The sequence below is a fragment of the Nestor notabilis genome, unplaced genomic scaffold (genome assembly GCF_000696875.1).
Source record: "Nestor notabilis isolate BGI_N333 unplaced genomic scaffold, ASM69687v1 scaffold24176, whole genome shotgun sequence".
NCBI classification, from domain to species: domain Eukaryota; kingdom Metazoa; phylum Chordata; class Aves; order Psittaciformes; family Psittacidae; genus Nestor; species Nestor notabilis.
Genome location: NW_009932752.1, coordinates 6,057 through 7,775, shown reverse-complemented (window position 1 = coordinate 7,775; position 1,719 = coordinate 6,057). Strand labels below are relative to the sequence as shown.

Genomic DNA, 1,719 nt, shown 5'->3' with positions numbered 1-1,719 from the left:
CATGGGGCTGCCTTTCGGTGGCCTCCGGTCCCCGGGCTTCCTGCCCCGCGCAGGACTTTCCAGATCGATCCATCATGTGGAAAGATGTGGAGTCTGGCCGTGGTGGGAGGGAAAAATGGCCCTGAAGGTTTTACAGGAACTGGGTGAAGAAAATCCCTGGTTGAGAGCATCATAGTTCAGATCTTAGTGGGCGACACAGCAGGAGGGAGTGTGTGACGCTTGCCGGGCTGTGCTGCAAGGGAATGGAGGAGGAGGAGGCGGCTTGTGAGCAGGCAGGGGCGAAGAGCTGTCTCTCACCCATCTATAACCACCTCTTCCCTTACAGGGTGGCTTTGCACGATGCTATGAAATGACAGATCTCTCTAGCAACAAAACCTATGCCGTGAAGGTCATTCCTCACAGCCGGGTAGCTAAACCCCACCAGCGGGAGAAGGTGGGTGCTGTGAGGCTCATGAGGTGCTGGTGTGGGGCTAGTGAGGTGCTGGGTTGGTGGGACACAGAGCAGGCCCTCTGCTCACCTGGTATTCCTGCTTCCTTTCAGATCACCAACGAGATCGAGCTGCACCGGGACTTGCACCACAAACACATTGTCAAGTTCTCCCACTACTTTGAGGACTCAGAGAGCATCTACATCTTCCTGGAGCACTGCAGTAGGAAGGTGAGCACTGGTGTGGCCTCCTTGTCAAAGGATCTCCTAAACAGAGCCATAGCTGGTTGGATGAGGCCTTATCTCTGAGATGCCTTGTTAGCACTCCCCTTCTCTTGGGCTGCTTGCTCTGTCACACCCTCTGAGCTCAGTCATAAGCTGTGTGGTTTTGCATGGCATCAGGGACGCTGTTGGCTGCCTGTCCTACTTGAGCTGCCTGCTCATGCTGGCAGCCCACAGCTCCTGTTGGGGCCCCCCTAAATCCAGTGGTTCTCTTGGCTCTGCTGAGCAACCTCAACCTCGTGTGGAGTTTGCTGAGGTCATGGCTGTGGAAGAAGGATTATTTGTGGATGTGCAACTTCTGGAAGAACTGGATTTGACCCTGCCTGCCCCATGCCTAGTCAGCAGGGCTGCCTGTTCTCCCTGCCTGCCATCACCAAGCTGCTTTCTCTCCCTCTGCAGTCCCTGGCCCACATCTGGAAGGCCCGCCATACCCTGCTGGAGCCCGAAGTGCGATATTACCTCAAACAGATCATCTCAGGCTTGAAATACCTTCACCTCAAGGGCATCCTGCACAGAGACCTCAAGCTTGGTGAGTGCTGTGGTTGGGGCAGGGTGCCATGTGGGGAGCAAGCTGCCCCAGAGGGACTTGTGGTGACACATCACCCTTGAATTGCAGGTAACTTCTTCATCAATGAAAACATGGAGCTGAAAGTGGGGGACTTCGGGCTAGCTGCTTGCCAGGATACCTCTGACCAGAAGAAAAAGTAAGTTTGAGGCTCTCCTATTCCAGAGCCCTCTGAGGTTTTTTACTCTTCTTCCTGTGGCTTCCTGGGAGGGTGGAGGGATGAGTGGTCCCCCCTGGCCTGGGGAGGGAAAGCCTTAGGGCCCCTTCCTGGTGTGGGGGAGTGATTCCTGCCCCAGCTGCAGGCAAGGCAAGGGGGCTGGGGGCTTTGTGGCTCCTCCAGGAGTGAGCTTGCAGCCGTCTGGGAGAACAATGTGCTGACTATGGCTATTGTGCCTGCCCGGCTGCCCTGCCGGCTGGGCAGGGGCCGGACCCCAACGGCCTGTTT

General features: G+C 56.5%; 1 protein-coding gene across 1 annotated transcript in view; it reads left to right on the top strand.

Moving 5' to 3' along the window:
* Nucleotides 1-325: 325 nt before the first annotated feature.
* Nucleotides 326-1,719, top strand: part of PLK3 (polo-like kinase 3) — a gene marked incomplete at its 5' end in the record, with an annotated part of 5,402 nt that continues 4,008 nt past the window's right edge. The window contains 4 exons of the mRNA XM_010016562.1: nt 326-433; nt 542-658; nt 1,109-1,238; nt 1,326-1,413. Of these exons, the coding sequence (XP_010014864.1) occupies nt 326-433; nt 542-658; nt 1,109-1,238; nt 1,326-1,413 (443 nt within the window). The remainder of the gene's footprint in view (nt 434-541; nt 659-1,108; nt 1,239-1,325; nt 1,414-1,719) is intronic.